The 17384-nt window shown below is 45.4% G+C and overlaps 1 protein-coding gene across 1 annotated transcript in view; it reads right to left on the bottom strand.

Moving 5' to 3' along the window:
- Window positions 1–3640: 3640 nt before the first annotated feature.
- LOC137538478 (NEDD4-like E3 ubiquitin-protein ligase WWP2) overlaps window positions 3641–17384 on the bottom strand; it is a 209280-nt gene continuing 195536 nt past the window's right edge. The window contains exons 21-22 of the mRNA XM_068260693.1: window positions 11862–11934; window positions 3641–10695 (exon numbers count right to left, since the gene is read on the bottom strand). Of these exons, the coding sequence (XP_068116794.1) occupies window positions 10596–10695; window positions 11862–11934 (173 nt within the window). The 3' untranslated portion in view covers window positions 3641–10595. The remainder of the gene's footprint in view (window positions 10696–11861; window positions 11935–17384) is intronic.

Raw genomic sequence — 17384 nt, forward strand, 5'->3', positions numbered from 1 at the left:
ATTTCCTGCTTCTCCCAGCTGGCACCAGACACAGCAACCCTCAGATGAAGCAACAGAGCGTCTCAGAGCAGGAGGGAAGGGCAGGACTGGGGAGAGAGGAGTCGCCATACACAACACACACATTCTGCTCAACCCCTGCCAGCTCCTTCACTGCAGAACTCTACAGCGCTGGGGTCCCAGGATCAATCCCCAGCCCGGACACTATGAGCAGGGAGATTGTATGCACTCCTGACGGTACTGTGGGATTCCTCCAGGCACTCCAGTTTCCTCCCACATTCCCAACAAACTTAGGGCTAGTGCACATCAAAAAGCGCTAGCGTAAAAGCAAACGCTAAGCACTTTTTGAAGTGATTTTTCAAGGCGATTCTAGGCATTAGGGATGATCAAAGATATGCAAATTTTCCGAGTTGATGCAATATTTTTTTTGCAATTTTTTTATGCAAATATATGCAGTTTGAAAATGGACCAATCAATTTAAACCCAGGTTTATATTGATTGGTCCATTTTCAAACTTCATATATTTGCATAACAATTTGCTTAATTTCAGTAGCAATTGACCCTCATTGATCATTCCTACTAGGCATGTGCCTAGCGATTTTCTAATCGTGTTTTTGTAGCAAATACGAGCGCTGATCCAATCTCAATCTTATGTATAAGCTCCACCAGCAGCTCAGGATCAACCACATCCACAATCGGTCTCAGAAGTGAAAAGTACATAAATCCACAGCGCTTGGTGCTCAGAACACGTTTTTTTAAATATTTTGTTTAGCGTTTTTTTTTAAACATTTGGTGACAGTAGAGCTGGAACTGAACAGCTTCTGTAACAAAAAGGCTTGTAGAATCGCTCTGATCTAGCGCTTTTCAGAGCGATTTTCCACTGAATCGACTCAGAAATCAGCAAAAATGCCGCAAAACCCACGTTCGCATTTAGGAAAAAAGCACATCGCTCTAGTGTGATCCATTTCATTGAAATACATTAGCCAAGCGCTGTTCAAATCGCTAGCGTTTAAAAATGCTCAGAAAAGCTCTTGGTGTGCACCAGCACCTACTTAGAAGTGAATTGGCTTTAAATACGCTCTAATTTGTGATGGAGATGGTGGCTTGTTAGTGACAAATGATGTACTGTACTGGTCAATGAGATGCAAATAATTTCGAGTTGATGCAGCATGAAAATGAACCAATTAAATGCGGCTGAGGTAAAATTTGATTGGTCCATTTTGAAGCTACATACATTTCCATACAAAATTTGCATAATCATGCATAAACTCGAAATAATTTACATCTCATTGACCATCCCTGCTGTTCTGTACAAAATGTCTGCCCCCAAAATGCATGTTAACAAGAAGTATGTGAGTACCAAACGCTTGAGGCAGGGAATACACCAACAGAACCGCGAGCGTTGTGGAAACCGCACATAATGCAAGTCAATGGTCCGCATGAAAAAACGCATATACTTGCATTGTGCAATGTGCTTTTTAAAAATGGTGGTTTTGTTGCATATTTTTCAAAAACGCATCAAAAACGCACATAATGAAAGTCAATGGTGATGCAGAGGTATTGCGTTTTAGTGCGTTTTTTATGTGTTTTGCATGCGTTTTTATATGCTTTGATGATGTATTTCTGTTTCCTGTTGATTTCCTAGTGCATAAAATGCATAAATAAAACGCATATGCGATTTATATATGCAAATCGCAAATGCATTAAAATGCATGCAAAACGCAAGAAAAACGCATGTGCGGGGAAAAAAACGCAAAATGCAAACACACAGAAACCGCATATGCAGCAAAACGCTACGTTTCCTGCACTGCCTAGTGTGTCCCCAGCCAAACTAACTAATCACAGATGCTTTCCTCACACTTTACTGCCAGGACAATGCATAGTATGCTGCCCCCTGGGACCAGAATTCTCCAAATCACTACACTGTAGTGACTACAGCATGTACTCCTTTATAAAAGACATATACTGTATACTGCTGTATAAAAGAGTACCCCCTATTGCATCATATTTTTTATCTTAAAGGGATACTGTAGGGGGGTCGGGGGAAAATGAGTTGAACTTACCCGGGGCTTCTAATGGTCCCCCGCAGACATCCTGTGTTGGCGCAGCCACTCACCGATGCTCCGGCCCCGCCTCCAGTTCACTTCTGGAATTTCTGACTTTAAAGTCAGAAAACCACTGCGCCTGCATTGCCGTGTCCTCGCTTCCCCTGATGTCACCAGGAGCGTACTGCGCAGACCAAAGACCATACTGGACTTGTGCAATACACTCCTGGTGACATCAGTGGGAGCGAGGACAAGGCAATGCAGGCGCAGTGGTTTTCTGACTTTAAAATCAGAAATTCCAGAAGTGAACTGAAGGCGGGGCCGGAGCATCAGTGAGTGGCTGCATGGGCACAGGATGTCTGCGGGGGACCATTAGAAGCCCCGGGTAACTTCAACTCATTTTCCCCCAACCCCCCTACAGTATCCCTTTAAAGCTCCTCTCCATACACAGGTGTTCGGCAGGGATGATTGGTTTACATTTTTTCTGTAAGTGTGTTTTGGAATCAATAAAATATTTTTGTACATACTCTTTGCAGTATGGGAATTAGTTTTTACTAATTAATGGTGTTACTAAGGGTACTTTGTCTTGGTGTGTGTACTTAGGTGAGTATGTACCTTTTTTGTCTTTAAAAGTTACAGCTGTTCTTTAAAGCGGACCTGAACTCAGAACTTCCTCTCTGCTCTAAAAGATAAGCAACAGCATAAATACCTTTAAAGAACATTTCTTTGTTACAGCTGATACAAATCTTGCAATATATCTGCAGTCTGTCTACTTCCTGCTTTCATGGAAGCAGACATAGAGTTAACATCCTGTGTATACCAATTAGCTGCTCTGCCGAGGCAGTCACCGGACACAGCTGAGAGATCAAATTAAAGCGGACCCAAACCAAACATTTTTTTAATTCAAAATATTTAGTTGCACCACTCTGACACATACAAAGATAAATAAACACTCCTTTAAGCCTATGAGCATTTCAGTGCCTGCTTTTCACCCTTCTCTTTTCATAACTAGGGTTATACAGGTGGCAGCCATTACTTCTGAGCTTAGTAGGAGGTTTTAGATCATAGGTGTGTTTGTCATCAGCTACCCTCCCTCACAGGGGCGTCGTCTATGTGAAATCTCACACAAGCTGAGATCACCTCCCCTGTGACATCATCATTAGCAGCCTGTGTTTTGTTTTTTATCTCCTCCACCAGTTTGCCGGAAAAATCCCGGCAATATGAAAGGAAGGGAGGGGTTCCTCCAATAAATGTAAAATATTTTATATTTGTCATCATGCAGCTGAAAAAAGGCTGCTATTTATCATTATAATTTAGAAAACAGATTTTATTTCTGAAATCTTGTATTTTTAATTTGGGTCCACTTTAAACTTGTGATGATTAGTCACAGATGAAGGGGAATTAGACAGGCTAAACTCTCTAAATACATACAGGGCGCATTTCTCTATGGTTTCCTTCTGTCCTGTGCAAGAGTTCAGGTCCACTTTATTGAAATGATTATTTAGCACTTTATAACCCAGAAAGGAACATCAGGCGCACATTTCTATTGACGTTGGCCTTTGCCCAGGATGTGGGGAAATAAGCAGAGGACACGGCAGTTCTACAAACCTGCGAGTTTATTGCACAAGAAAAGTGAGTATAATAGAGGATCTGTACAAATCTCTGGCAATTCAAATTACAAATGGCAAAGCATTCTGCAAATGATTTTTCTTTAGTTTTTATATTTCTTAGAGAGATATATATGCTGTCATTTCTTATATACACACTGTACAATCTCTGAATCTGCACACAGTTAAAGGCATTTACCTGAAAAAAATACAAAAAAAAGGGAGTTCTATCTGTACAGGGAATTGTAGCAGAGCGCTGGCACGACTGCAGGATAAGACAGGACCATTTGTGCGGAGGCCGAGGAGGATGCATTCATATTAAACAACAATTCACAGTAAATCTGCGCAACCAGACCAGATTCATCCACACACACAACACTCTTAGAAAATGGTGACGGCAGCCAATCAGATGTCAGCTTTTGTCTCTTGCCTGACCCGAGATGTTGTCAGGTGGGATCTCATTGGTGGGTGTGGACCTATTCTCCTCCTAGTCACATGATCAGCAGCATTGTGTCCTATTGGTTAGGCTATGCTTGCATGTGGCGTGGTGGTCAGCGTTCTAGGCTAGCAGCTTAAAGGTGGCCATACACAGGTCAATTCTTCCCAGCAGATTTAGATCTGCCAGTGATCTATTGAAGAATGCAAGACTGCTCGATAAACTTCTGACTGACAGGTTATTAATCAAACGCATTACTGGGTACAAACATATCATTGTAATTAAGCAGGTGGGGGATAGCCGGCACAGGATTCACAGACACGTAGCTTTGTACAGCATCAAGTGATACAATACTACCGATGGCAGCCATTGCGTAACTCTGCTTGCCTGCAGCTATGCACCTTTCCATTCAGGCTTAAGACCTCTACTTACCAACTAGTTTCCTATTAGCAGACTTGAGTTTTTATAATTACTCACCACTTACTTCCTGTGACTACCTAACTCCATATGTCCTAGCTTCAAATGTAGCCAGACATCTGCTGCTCTTCCTACTTTGAATGTTACATGGTCACATGTCCCGCCCACCAGCTGAATTCAAGGAAGAGCGGAAGCAAGCTGTATTGCAGTTAAAAGCACATTTGACCCAAGAAGCAGGTATTCTGTCCAGCTCATTTTTGCTATATACCGATTACATTCACTTATCAGTCGGACTGCTAATAAAGCTTGCCTTGCTCAGTTGTGGGTTTAGCTGGGTCTTAGAAGGTGCTCTTTGACTAAAGCTGATGACCTGGGACTGGTATGCAGGTCAGAGCTCTGATCCTAGCAGCTGCATTCTTGTTCCACAGATCACAGCGGAAGCCTACATTATACACTATCTGAATCTAGCTGAGGACTTGTGGCTGTTTTTATGGGCTGTAGTGGAATACAGTCCTGGACAAAAGTGGAGAGAATGGCACAAATACTGGTTTTCAAAAAGTTTGCTGCGTCAGTGTTTTTAGATCATGTCAGTTGTTTTTTGTGGTGTATTGAAGTAGAATTACAAGCATTTAATATGTTTCAAGGCTTTTATTGACAATGACATAAAGGGTATGCAGAGCCAAGATTTGCAGTGTTAGCCCTTCTTTTCCCAAGACCTCTGCAAATCGACCTGTGCATGCTGTCAATCAACTTCTGGGCCAAATCCTGATTTGATGGCAACCCATTCGCTCATAATTGGTGCTTGGAGGTGGTCAGAATTTGTGGGTTTTTGTCCACTGCCTCTTGAGGATTGACCACAATTTCTTGATTGGATTAAAGTCTGGGAAGTTTCCTGGCCATGGACCCAAAGTTTCAATGTTTTGTTCCAGGGCTGTGGAGTCACAGTAGGAGTCGGAGTCGGAGTCAGAGCAATTTTGGGTACTTGGAGTCGAAATTGGAGTTGGTGGTTTCATAAACTGAGGAGTCGGATGATTTTTGTACCGACTCCTCAGCCCTGTTTTGTTCTGCAAGACACTTAGTTATCACTTTGGCCTTATGGCACGATGCTCCATCACACTGGAAAAGGCATTGTTCTTCACCAAACTATTCTTGGATGGTTGGAAGAAGTTGCTGTTGGAGGGAGTTTTGGCACCATTCTTTATTCATGGCTGCGTTCTTAGGCAACATTGCCTAAGAGCCCACTCACTTGGATGAGAATCCTGGGGCTGCCACACATGAATGGTCTCAGATGCTTTACAGTTGACATGAGACAGGATAGATGGTAGCGCTCACCTTTGCTTCTCCAGACATTCATTATGCCAGATGCCCAAAACATTTGGAAAGGGGCTTCATCACAGAAACTGAGTTTACCCCAGTCCTCAGCAGTCCAATCCTTGTCCTTTTTGCAGAATATCAGCCTAACCCAACTTGGAGAGAAGTGGCTTCTTTGCCATCCACCAGACCAGCCAGGAAAAGTCTTTGCCTCGCTGTGTGTACAGATGCACTCACACCTGCCTGCTGCCATTCCTGTGCATGCTCTGCACTGGCAACCTGATCCTGCAGCTGAATCATTTTTAGGAGACAGTCCTGGACTTTCTTGGGCACCCTGAAGTCAGTTTCAACAACAATTAAACCTCTCTCCTTGAAGTTCTTTATGATCTGATAAATGGTTGACTTAGGTGCAATCTTAGTAGCAGCAATATCCTTGCCTGTGAAGCCCTTTTTAGGCAACGCAATGGTGACTGCACTTGTTTCCTTGCAGGTAACCACGGCTAACAGAGGAAGAACAATGACTTCAAGCATCACCCTCCTTTTCAAGCATCCAGTCTGCTAATCTAAGTCAGGGCTAGTGCACACCAAAATCACTACAGCAATCGCTAGAGCTTAGCGATTTGCGATAGCCATTTTATGAAGCGGTTTTCATTCATTCATTCATTCAAGCTAAATCGCTCCAAAAAATACTACATGCTCTGCCTTTGCGATTTTAGAAAAATCGCAACGCTGCTGTGGGAACACCCTCATAGGGTTTCAGTAGCCAAGCACTTTTCAAATCTCTGGCGATCTGAAAAGCGCTCAGAAGCACTCTTGGTGTGCTCCAGTCCTCAATCTGGATGACCTAGTGATCTCCCTCCTTGAGTTCCTCAACACTCTCAATTGTGCTAACGAGAAGATTATTGAAATGATCTCTGCAGGTCCTTTTGTGGCTGGGCTGAAATGCAGTGGACATTTTTTTGTATCAAGTTCATTTTCATGGCAAAGGACTTTGCAATGAATCTGATCACTCTTCATAACAACCTGGAGTATAGGCAAATAGCCATCATAAGAACTGGAGCAGCTAACTTTTTGAAACCAGTATTTGTGCCATTCTCAAAACTTCTCTAATCCCCATTAAATACTCCAGTCATGGGATAACCGACTGTCTGACGATCCATACACACATTCAATTTTCATCTGCAGATGACTGGCCAATTTGACCACTGCCATGTAGTATGAAGGCCAACAGATTCTGAATACTATGAACAGACTGTGTAGGTATGCTCTCTTACTACATGGAGGTGGTAAAATTGGCCAGTCATCTGCAGATAAAAATTGAATGTTTGTATGGACCTTAACTGGGCGGCTATTGGCCGGTGTATGGCTGCTGCAACCCACGCCTCATTGGAGAGACAGATTTGTTTTGTGCAAAACCTTACACATAATTACTCAGTTCAAATTACAAACAAAAAGAAATACATGCAGAAACATTTCATCAGCAACAATAAAATCACTAGAATATGTAAAGTGGAATTCCAGACAGAATTTTTGAGGAAGGGTGAGAACCTCAGGTTTTTATTGCAGTCTGTGACCCTCTGCGGGAGATTTGTCATCACTTCCTGTTGTCAGAGACACCACAGGTATAGAGTGTAGAGATGCCAAACTTGCATGCAAATGTACTGTATTGCAAATTGTATGCAGCTTGAAACTCAGCCAATCAAATGCACTTCCTGTCATTCTGGATTGGTCCAGTTCCAAGCAACATAAAATATGTGTGCAAGACAGAAATGCAATCATCTCACTGAGCGTAGCTAGAAGAAAGCTCTCCCACTGGCATGTGGCTCCACCCACCGTCCTGATGTAAAGCATCATGGGAGAATGGACAAGGGGAAGTGATGACACAGAAACACTTTCTGTTTATACTTCCCAGGAGGATGAAACTGTACAAAGAAAATAAAAACTTTGAGGTTTTAAAGTGTATTTATTGCGGTTTGTTTCCAATTCAAAATATTCCCCCCACTTCCTCCTTGCCAGTGACATCACAGGAAGTGAAGGAAAATCTCTCTATTGGGAACTCAAACAGAAGTAAAGCTCTGGAAGAGATTCAGAACTTTCCATGCTGTTAAAATAAATAAACTCTGACTTGAGTTCCAATTTACATTCAGAGCAGAAGCCTTTAAAGAAGAACTCAGAGCAATTTCCCAGGATGCCTCAGAGCCCCATAAATAAAGCAGTCATTTAAATCCATGTGCAATGTCTGCAGCCATCACAAGACTGTCTGACATGGAGCTGTGTGCTTCCAGCGGCCATATCTGATAGGCTGACTGTATGTACGGGGGGCGTTCCCACAGGAGGGGTCACATGTTATGTAAACTGCATGACCCGTCCTCCCAGTCAGAATCGAAGCAGGTGGTTTCAGCGCCGAAACAAGGCACCGCCATAGCAGTAAAATTATACTGCGCAGGGTGCATAAGGGTGATTTGAAACTGGACCGCGAATTACACCTTCCTCCAAGTTGCGATGACTCAGAGGGGGAATAGTATTTTACGCCACCGGGGATTTGAGTGGCAGCACAACCCCCCCTACCCCCACACTTTTCAGAAGATTTACAGGGGTTAAAAATTTGTCTTATACGCTGGAAAATACGGTAGTTATTGAACTCTGAGGAATCCTTCACAAACTACTCCGAGTTATCCTTACAACAGAATTCTGCTATTAAAAAAACCCAAATATCACTACCATCAACAATCAAGCAATCAAACAGCGTGACATTAATTATTTCATGATAAAACACCATAAAATATGCTACAAACCAGAGCATAAAATTGTAAATGAGAGGACTGCAGCGTTAAAAAAAGGATCAGACAAACATAATAAAATATGAGATAAAAACACAGAGGAATCTGCTATGGCGGAGAGTCTCGGCCACGCAGAGGTTCCTATTTTGGGCAGAAATCGATGAAATAATAATTGCTTGAGTCCCTGATGGATGATGCAGGCCTGAGATGTCACACCCCTGAACTCCACCCACTCTGAGGGGCTACAGGTCAGTATTCATTGGCCTGCCTGCCATGACACCAATACTGGCTCAGCAAACAAAGCGGGAAAGGTCATAGGTCGCTTTCAGAGAGAATAAGCTGTGGGCGGGGCGTTGCAGAGTTCAGTACTATGCCAGCTGTTATATAGTAGTGGTGTAAGGTAATTAATTAGCTCCGCCCATCTCCCATCATTACAGTCTATAATTTACCCTCATCATTTCCACTCCTCATACAGAAATACAGAGAACTCAGGGACTGGAGGCACGTGTGAATCACAGGGAAAATAGGCTGTTTTCAACTCCGCTTTTTTCTGTTTCACGCTAGACATTTCACCACTAAGCCAAGATGCTTCCTCAGTTCAAATGAGGTGAAGGAAACCCTCAGTATTTGTAACTCATGGGTAGCTCCTCCAAGCACTTAAAGAAAACCTGTAGGGAAAAAATGTCTCCTATGGGGTACTCACCTCGGGAGGGGGAAGCCTCTGGATCCTAAAGAAGTTGCCCTGTCCTCCTTCATAGCCTTGTTCTCGGCTGGAAGCCCTGAAAAGCGCCCTCCTTGCACATGCGTGCTTGCTCCGCCCTGCTCGAGCTCCAGCGGATATAGCTGAGCCCAATCAGGTTTGTGCTAATGCACAGACAGCTCGTGCCTGCACAATGGCGCAGACCCTATCCAGCCTGGCTTATTCCGAAGAAAGCAGAGATGGGCGGAGCTACTGTGCCTGCGCAAGCTGCCAACATGAGTTGATAAGCTCTTTTTCGGGGGTCCCAGCACTGGAATGGAGTGAAGGAGGAGGACAACTCTTTTGGATCCAAAGGCTTCCCCCTGCCGAGGTGAGTACCCAATGGGGGCACTTTTTCCTTACAGATACACTTTAATTGCCTATATATTACAACAGGTGTGATACAGATGTGAAGGTGTGAACGTCCTCACACTCACTAATGTACACACATCTTGTCTGCCTCGGAACCGAACTCTTGCACAGCACACAATGAAAAGTCTTTATTCCACATATAGTCTAATTAGCTCTTATCAGCAGCTGTGAATGGACTGCAGGAGCTGCTGTGGCTCTCTCCCCATAGACTAAACACAGAGGCGTAACCCCTTCAGTGTAAAAAAAGGTCTAATCTTTTTTTCTAGGATTTCCATTAATTGTAATAAAGACAGTTTTTTGTTCATAAAGGTTATCATGCTGTGGCTAATCTCACCTCGGGAGTGGCTAATCTTCTAGGGCAGAGCAGAAATTTTCAGTTTAGGTCTACTTCACAGAATTAGCTAGTAATGTCTTTGCTTCATCTGAGCTGAGGATGCCAATAGGCTAGTGGTGAATTGTCTTCTGGAATATAAACATGATCTCAGTTAAAATGTTTGGCTATGCCATGAGCAGGAGAGAGGAGCCCCTTCTAGACTCTCAGCCGATGTGGAGAGTGGGAATCTCCGGCCACACGTCACTTATAGACCGGAAAAGTACCTGGACTCTGTGCTGCTACACTCTGCACTCCAGAAGGGTGCATATGACTTGGGATAAACCCCACCTCAAAGTTTCATTGACAAAAGCCCACTGCAATCACGCAGGTACCAATCAGATGTGGGGGGTGTGGACAACCCTCTTTGGATGCACCAATCCGGTAGCTGCAGACGATAAGCACAGAACAGATGGATTCCAAATTCCCATCATGCTTTGCAAGCTTCTATAGGGAACCTGATGCCTAGGCAGAATCGTGCCCCTCCTCTGTGCTCAGCCTCAATCAGTGCAATTCAGGGGTTATTCTTGTCCAAACCCTTCAGTTTCCTCGATGGCAAACAGCAGCTTCTCTTTCAGCTGTTCATAGCTCTTGTACGGCGGCAGATCCAGTCTGTTAAAGCTGGAAATAGAAGATGAAGAAGACAAACTGCTGAGTAAATTCAGGTCTATTAGAGGCAAACTTACACCCTGTACTAATATTCTGGCTGTGAGCAGATTCTACTTAGACTTCTTAGATTTCCCAGAATACAGGACTAAAATGTCCGACAGGTAGATCCCTCTCCGATCATTACCTGATCAGAGAGGCACCTACCTGCGCGAATCCCTCCACAAACCACCAGGGGCGATTCTTCCATGAAGCAACATGAATCGCATGCTTCAGGGCAGTAACAATTAGAGGGCAACAAGAGGTGGCTCCCTTCCCTAAATGTCTCTTTGCTCGCACTCCGCGTCTCCCCCTCCCTAGTTGCGCGGATTCACTTACCTCCTCTCAGCGTTCCAGCGATGGGATCTCCATCTGTCCCTCCAGCGTCCTCTATCCATGGCTACAGCAGTGCCTCATTTGACCTGTTACATGCTGCCAGGTAACATGAGGCGCCGCTGTAGTCAGAGAGGAAGCAGGACTTCACGTGTGGCCGTTGATCCCATGGCTAATCTGATGAGAGCGGGTGAGTGATGCAGCGCCGGTGCAGGACATACCCAGCATCCTGGGCATCAGAGGCTGCGGGCCAGCAGGGAGGAGATGCTGTCTTGGAGGAAGCAGAGGGAGGTAAGCGCAGTGCCTGCAATGAACTGCCTGATGTGTCTTTCCTCTCCGGTCCGGCTTCACACACGCAGGGTGGGGGGCTCCTCACAATGTATTACTTCTAATAATAAGTAATACATTGTGAAAGTCTAGAATTGGCCCTGCACACTGCGCACAGATTTTTAATAGATTTGAGCATCAAATCTTTTCTCTTCTTTTCTCCATCCAAAAAGTCTTCAGTGGAGTTTTGGTTTCAGATTTATAGAAGAAGATTGCCATTGAAGCATGCCTAACATTATATCAGACATAGCTCCACCTCTGTACGTGTCACTGCAGTGGAACTCCAATCACAATCAGTGGAGACGGCTGCCACTATTCAATCCCTTTCAGCTCTCTGGATTTGCAGTGTGAAAATTGCAGTGCTGCAGAATAAAGGGGTGTTTATCCTTAGCCAAGTGGACATACATTATATGCGTAGTGCCCATGTGACCACCATAACGTCACTGCACAGTGCTGCCTCCATACAATCACCTCGCTCTTACCATGTGTGACTCCGGGGAAGCCAAGTGTCTTTACCAACTTTATCAATGCAGAACTTCTGATGTCCATTACTTCCTGTAAGATACAAGCAAAAAGGTCAGGGTGACATGAAACAAGGTTGGGGAGATGTAAAACAAGGTCGGGGAGATGCCAAACAAGGTCAGGGGTGACACAAGTGTCTGGGGAGACATGAAATGAGGTCAGGGAGACATGAACCAAGGTCAGGGGAGACATGAAACAAGATCAGGGGAGACAACAAACAAGGTCAGGGTGACATGAAACAAGGTCAGGGGAGACATGAAATTAGGTCGGGGGAGACATGAAACAAGGTCAGGGGAGACACCAAACAAGGTCAGGGTGACATGAAACAAGGTCAGGGGAGACATGAAATTAGGTCAGGGGAGACATGAAACAAGGTCAGGGGAGACATGAAACAAGGTCAGGGGAGACATGAAATTAGGTCAGGGGAGACATGAAAAAAGGTTGGGTGACATAAAACAAGGTCGGGTTACACAGGTGTCTGGGGAGATATGAAACCAGGTCAGGGGAGATATGAAACAAGGTCAGGGTGACATGAAACAAGGTCAGGGTGACATGAAACAAGGTCAGGGTGACATGAAACAAGGTCAGGGGAGACATGAAATTAGGTCGGGAAGACATGAAATGAGGTTAGGGGGAGACATGAAACAAGGTCAGGGGAGACACGAAACCAGGTCAGGGGAGACATGAAACCAGGTCAGGGGAGACATGAAACCAGGTCAGGGGAGACATGAAACCAGGTCAGGGGAGACATGAAACCAGGTCAGGGGAGACATGAAACCAGGTCAGGGGAGACATGAAACCAGGTCAGGGGAGACATGAAACCAGGTCAGGGGAGACATGAAACCAGGTCAGGGGGAGACATGAAACCAGGTCAGGGGAGACATGAAACCAGGTCAGGGGAGACATGAAACCAGGTCAGGGAGATGCCAAACAAGGTCAGGGGTGACACATGTCTCTGGGGACACACAAAAAATGTCTGCAGGCCTCAGCATGGACAGGTGTCTGGGGAGACATGAAACAAGGTCAGGCGAGATATGAAACAAGGTCAGGGGAGACACCAAACAAGGTCAGAGGAGACATGAAACAAGGTCAGGAGAGACATGAAACGAGGTCAGGAGAGACATGAAACAAGGTCAGGGGAGACATGAAACAAGGTCATGGGAGACACCAAACAAGGTCAGGGGAGACATCAAACAAGGTCAGAGGAGACACGAAATTAGGTCAGGGGAGACATGAAACGAGGTCAGGGGAGACATGAAACAAGGTCAGGGGAGATACGATACAAGGTCAGGGGTGACATGAAACAAGGTCAGGGGTGACATGAAACAAGGTCAGGGGAGACATGAAACAAGGTCAGGGGAGACATGAAACAAGGTCAGGGGAGACATGAAACAAGGTCAGGGGAGACATGAAACAAGGTCAGGGGAGACACCAAACAAGGTTGGGTGACATGAAACAAGGTCAGGGGAGACATGAAACAAGGTCACGGGAGACACCAAACACAAGGTCATAAGTGACACAAGCAGTGAGGTCAGGGGTGACACAGAACCAATAATCAGCATGGTAATGCCTACAGCCTTATGAATGAAGCGTGTCACAGATGATGTAGTCCTCCTCTACATTCTGCTGCTCAGGCATCACAGCTCACACCCCGCTGTCCTCTCTGCTGCTCAGGCTTCACAACTCACACACAGCCCTCCTCTCTGCACTCTGCTGCTCAGGCTTCACAACTCACACACAGCCCTCCTCTCTGCACTCTGCTGCTCAGGCCTCACAACTCAAACACAGCCCTCCTCTCTGCTGCTCAGGCCTTACAGCTCAAGGTCAGGGGAGACGTGAAACAAGGTCAGGGGAGACATGAAACAAGGTCAGGGGAGACATGAAACAAGGTCAGGGGAGACATGAAACAAGGTCAGGGGAGACACGAAACAAAGTCAGGGGAGACATGAAACGAGGTCAGGGGAGACATGAAACGAGGTCAGGGGAGACACAAAACAAAGTCAGGGGAGACATGAAACGAGGTCAGGGGAGACATGAAACGAGGTCAGGGGAGACACCAAACGAGGTTAGGGGTGACATGAAACAAGGTCAGGGGTGACATGAAACAAGGTCAGGGGAGACATGAAACAAGGTCAGGGGAGACACCAAACAAGGTCAGGGAAGACATGAAACAAGGTCAGGGGAGACATGAAACTAGGTCAGGGGAGACACCAAACAAGGTCAGGGGAGACACCAAACAAGGTCAGGGGAGACACCAAACAAGGTCAGGGGAGACACCAAACAAGGTCAGGGGAGACACCAAACAAGGTCAGGGGAGACACCAAACAAGGTCAGGGGAGACATAAATCAAGGTCAGGGGAGACACCAAACAAGGTCAGGGGAGACACCAAACAAGGTCAGGGGAGACACGAAACAAGGTCAGGGGAGACGTCAAACAAGATCAGAGGAGACACGAAATTAGGTCAGGGGAGACATGAAACGAGGTCAGGGGAGACACGAAACAAGGTCAGGGGAGACACCAAACAAGGTTGGGTGACATGAAACGAGGTCAGGGGAGACATGAAACGAGGTCAGGGGAGACATGAAACGAGGTCAGGGGAGACATGAAACGAGGTCAGGGGAGACATGAAACAAGGTCAGGGGAGACACGAAACAAGGTCAGGGGAGACACGAAACAAGGTCAGGGGAGACGTCAAACAAGATCAGAGGAGACACGAAACAAGGTCAGGGGTGACATGAAACAAGGTCAGGGGAGACACCAAACAAGGTCAGGGGAGACACCAAACAAGGTTGGGTGACATGAAACGAGGTCAGGGGAGACATGAAACGAGGTCAGGGGAGACACGAAACAAGGTCAGGGGAGACACGAAACAAGGTCAGGTGAGATACGAAACAAGGTCAGGGCGGACATGAAACAAGGTCAGGGGAGACACCAAACAAGGTCAGGGGAGACACCAAACAAGGTTGGGTGACATGAAACAAGGTCAGGGGAGACATGAAACAAGGTCAGGGGAGACATGAAACAAGAAGAAAAAGCAGTGTCCCCGGGCTCAACCACAAACTTTATATACCAGGGAGTCGACCAGTCGCACCCCGATCCACCAAGGGTGAGGGAAGCCAACACACGAAAAAAAAGGAAGTAACTGGGTCTCAACCTGGATTTTGCAATTATAGCTTTGGCTTTATTAGCACCATAGTAGCAGACAACACGATGTTTCGGCCCAACGGCCTTTATCAAGTGTTACATGAGACATGAAACAAGGTCAGGGGAGACACCAAACACAAGGTCATAAGTGACACAAGCAGTGAGGTCAGGGGTGACACAGAACCAATAATCAGCATGGTAATGCCTACAGCCTTATGAATGAAGCGTGTTACAGATGATGTAGTCCTCCTCTACATTCTGCTGCTCAGGCATCACAGCTCACACCCCGCTGTCCTCTCTGCTGCTCAGGCTTCACAACTCACAAACAGCTCTCCTCTCTGCTGCTCAGGCCTCACAGCTCACACACAGCCCTCCTCTCTGCACTCTGCTGCTCAGGCCTCACAACTCAAACACAGGCCTCCTCTCTGCTGCTCAGGCCTTACAGCTCTCTTCTCTGCTGCTCAGGCCTCACAGCTCTCCTCTGCTGCTCAGGCCTCACAGCTCACAAACACCTCTCCTCTCTGCTGCTCAGGCACAGCTCTCCTCTCTGCACTCTGCTGCTCAGACCTCACAGCTCACACACAGCCCTCCTCTCAGCTGCTCAGGCCTCACAGCTCACACACAGCCTTCCTCTCTGTGCTCTGCTGCTCACGCCACACAGGGGGGGGTAGCGTAGTACTGCTGACAGCATTCCTTAATCTAAGAAAGTAACAATCACCCAGCAGTCTGGCCGTCTCAGTCTTTGTCATATATCTACATTAGAAGCTATTGAGAGGTGAGCTCCAAACTTTTCCCTCTCTCCCTACCACAGATCATGTCTCAGTCCCCTGAGATAGCAGCAGATGCTTTTGGTCTGGAGGTTACAGGCTCTCCCATTCATTCTCCTCTCTGTCATTCACACATTCCTCAGCCTTATCTTAATGTTCTGTTTACTCTTTTTATTTATGACACTCTCTGCACTTTAACCATTACCCTGCTGGAATATCTGTGGCCAGTTTTAACAACTTTTCTCTTGTACAGTGTACCTCAATAGTTAAAATGCATCATATTTTAGCTCAGTATATATCTACTGATATTTAATAGGTTGTCAGGCTTTTATTATGTTATAATCGTTGCTGCAAATGTTTCATTGCTTTCATTCATATGAGAGTGGTGGCTGCCATATTTATTTCCATTTAAACAAAACCAGTTGCATGGAAATCGTGCTGATCTTTCCGGTCAGTAGGGTCTAAATCACACACCTGAAACAAGCATGCAGCTAATCTTTTCAGATGCGTTATAGACCTTTGATCTGCATGCTTGTTCAAGGTCTATGGATTAGGCTGGGATCACACTTGTCTTTCAGTTTTCAGCTCGCCTTTTTCTGTGTACATTTTCTGCACACCAAGTGTGTTTCTATGCAGAAAAACACGTGCGTTTTTTTTTTTCACAACAGCTAATGTAATTGATACAGAAAACTGAAAAAAATGTGCAGAATTACCATGCAGAATGTCAGTTTTTTTCTGTGCAAAAAAAACACATTAAGTGTGCACTAGCCCTTTGATTAACATGAGTTCGTCTGTGCAGAAAATGCGTATGAAAACAGTCAAATGTGTTCCCTGCCTTATAGTATTAGAGGCAGAGGATCAGAAAGATAGCCTTATTTATTTCATAGTGACTGTTACATTCTGGTATTTGTGTGTGCGTGTGTGTTCTGAATGCAATTTTAGTATTTGCCATGGGCGCTGTCTTACCTAGATACGCCACTGCAGCCATTTATGCCGGAAGGAGGGGACATTATTATTCATTGAAAACTATTTCTTCATATTTTCTTCTGATTCTGATGAAACGTCTGATGTTTGTGTTCAGTATTACTTTATGTTTACAATAAAGCGCACATATCCACATAAATGCAAATCACAATCCAGTTACAAGTGCTGATGCTTCCATCTTCTGATATTTCCACCACCAGAGATCACCAATTCAAAACACACTCACCAGACACAGTGCGACCACTGTTAGACTGGTCAGTCAGCGCCCATCTCCAGGGTACCCCAGCACGTCAGGTCCCGGACTCTTTATATATTCATCTCATATCCAGATTCACATGCTCAGAAGGTGTATCTCCAATACCTCAAACAAAAGCCTCTCATAGCATGATACCGTTTAAAATCACTAAAATTTTATTAAAATATTCCACTCACATGTCACTTGTAGTGTAGAGGGCACAGAGTTTTGGACGGACCAGGAACTAACTAACAGCGGCGTGGAAAGCCAGAGCGTGGAATCCACATTCAGCCCGGCAACGGGGGAGAGCCCGTAATAAGACTCTGTGCCCTCTATACTACAAGTGACATGT

The sequence above is a fragment of the Hyperolius riggenbachi genome, chromosome 11, assembly GCF_040937935.1.
Source record: "Hyperolius riggenbachi isolate aHypRig1 chromosome 11, aHypRig1.pri, whole genome shotgun sequence".
In the NCBI taxonomy this organism is placed as follows: domain Eukaryota; kingdom Metazoa; phylum Chordata; class Amphibia; order Anura; family Hyperoliidae; genus Hyperolius; species Hyperolius riggenbachi.